This window comes from Bison bison, unplaced genomic scaffold, assembly GCF_000754665.1.
Source record: "Bison bison bison isolate TAMUID 2011002044 unplaced genomic scaffold, Bison_UMD1.0 scf7180017864508, whole genome shotgun sequence".
Lineage (NCBI taxonomy): Eukaryota > Metazoa > Chordata > Mammalia > Artiodactyla > Bovidae > Bison > Bison bison.
The window spans coordinates 3296871-3298536 of record NW_011495064.1 but is presented as its reverse complement, the minus strand read 5'-3'; the positions used below and the strand labels follow the sequence as shown (position 1 = coordinate 3298536).

The window sequence follows — 1666 nt, the reverse complement described above, 5'->3', positions numbered from 1 at the left end:
CCTGAGGAGGGGCGGGGAACAGTGCCTCTGATGGGGTACCCCTCCCACAGCGACAGGTGAGAGCACACTGCTCCCCAGGCAGAGCCTGTAGGAAGGAGGGCATTAGGCTGCAGGGTCTGAGCCCCGGGAACAACTGCATCAGGAAAAAGGCAGATGCCCAGGTGAAGATTGATCCCCTTCATCCCCTTTTCCCTCCAGGCATCCCCGGTGGGAACCACCTGTGTCCCCACCCCGCACATGCGGCAGGCTAGTAGAAGGGCTCACCAAGAAGACTCGGCAGCAGCCCCCCAGGCTGGCATCCAGCACCAGGGCAGGCGGTTCCAGCATCCTGCTCGCACCCTGAGCCCCAGGAGCCCTGCTGACAGCTGCAGGGCATCCATGTGGTTTAGCTCAGGGTGCTGGGTCACGCCCCAGTGCACAGCTCTGCTCCCCCACGTACTCCAGGGGAACCAGAGCAAGTCCCAGCCTCTCTGAGCCTCAGACTCCGATCTGCACCATGAGGAAGATAACAGCTGGTTGTCCCCAGACTCAACCAGCCCAGTGGGCTGAAGGCACAAGCCGAAGGGCTCAGCGTGCAGAGGTATGAGCTGGAGGCTGGGTTTGCACTGGCCCTGCTCTTTATCCCAGTGACAGCATCCCAGGCAGGAGTGGGTGCTGCACAGGTCCCTCTCCTTGGCTCCCCTATGGGTGGCGCTGCCCACGAGATCACCCCCGCCTCACTGCTCCTGCAAAGGTCCACACCACACACACCTCAGGGCTGCATGTATTCACTGGTGTTTTATTGGACTTTCCACGGGCAGCATGGACAGCTCCAGGGCCCTTCACCCGCCCCGATCCCTGCTCTGGGGCCCGGGCTGGGAGCTGTCCGCCTCTCTATGTCTTCTCCTGAGGCATGCCATCACTGGGCCCCAGCCCCTGGGCTCAGGCTGCCATCTTGAGAGGGAAACCCAGTTTGCCCAGGGCCTTTTTGGGCCAGGCTTCCCAGCCCGGGGCCCATCCCTGTCAGGCACAGGCGAGCTCTCCTGAGGAGGGGCTCCAGGCCAGAGCCCCCAGCAGTGCCTATCCACCCCAGGCTGAGGTCAGACCCTGACTGCACACAGCATGGCAGGCTCAGACCTACAGCTTGGTGTTGAGGTGGAAGGAGAAGTGGGGTGCTGTGTAGGCTGTGGCAGGCGGCACATGCCATGGAGACGAGGCCGGGCAGAGTCTGTGGCACAGGGCACCGTCAAAGGATGCTGGTGGGAGGTGCATCAGGCCAGCAGTCATGGGCGAGGGTGCTGTGGCGGCCAGCAGGTGGGCCGGGAAGGCAGGGATGACCAGGGGGCTGAAGGGGAGGGTGGCCTGGCCCTTTAAGGGACCCAGGGTGCCAGCGAAGTTCAGTGGGCAGCGCAGCATGGTACCCCTGTAGGCCTCCGGGAGGGCGGGGCCCAGCAGGCAGGAGACGGCCAGGTCAGGGCCCCTGGGCTTGGTCCCACACTCCTGGGCGTTCGCCTCCTTCAGAAAGGGAGACACTGCCCGCAGTTTTTTGCTGCCGTGGACCGAGCTGTCTTCCGCTAGGCTGCGCTTGTGGCCCAGGCCTGGGCTGCTCGGGAAGGTGGGCAGGGGCACGGGGCTCTCAGCGGGAACCTTGGTCATGGGGGACACCCAGCAGGCTTTGGGTTTGGGG

General features: G+C 64.4%; 1 protein-coding gene across 1 annotated transcript in view; it reads right to left on the bottom strand.

Annotated features, from left to right (window-relative positions):
- Positions 1-758: 758 nt before the first annotated feature.
- ARID5A (AT rich interactive domain 5A (MRF1-like)) overlaps positions 759-1666 on the bottom strand; it is a gene marked incomplete at its 5' end in the record, with an annotated part of 5226 nt that continues 4318 nt past the window's right edge. The window contains one exon of the mRNA XM_010829590.1: positions 759-1666. Within this exon, the coding sequence (XP_010827892.1) occupies positions 1117-1666 (550 nt within the window).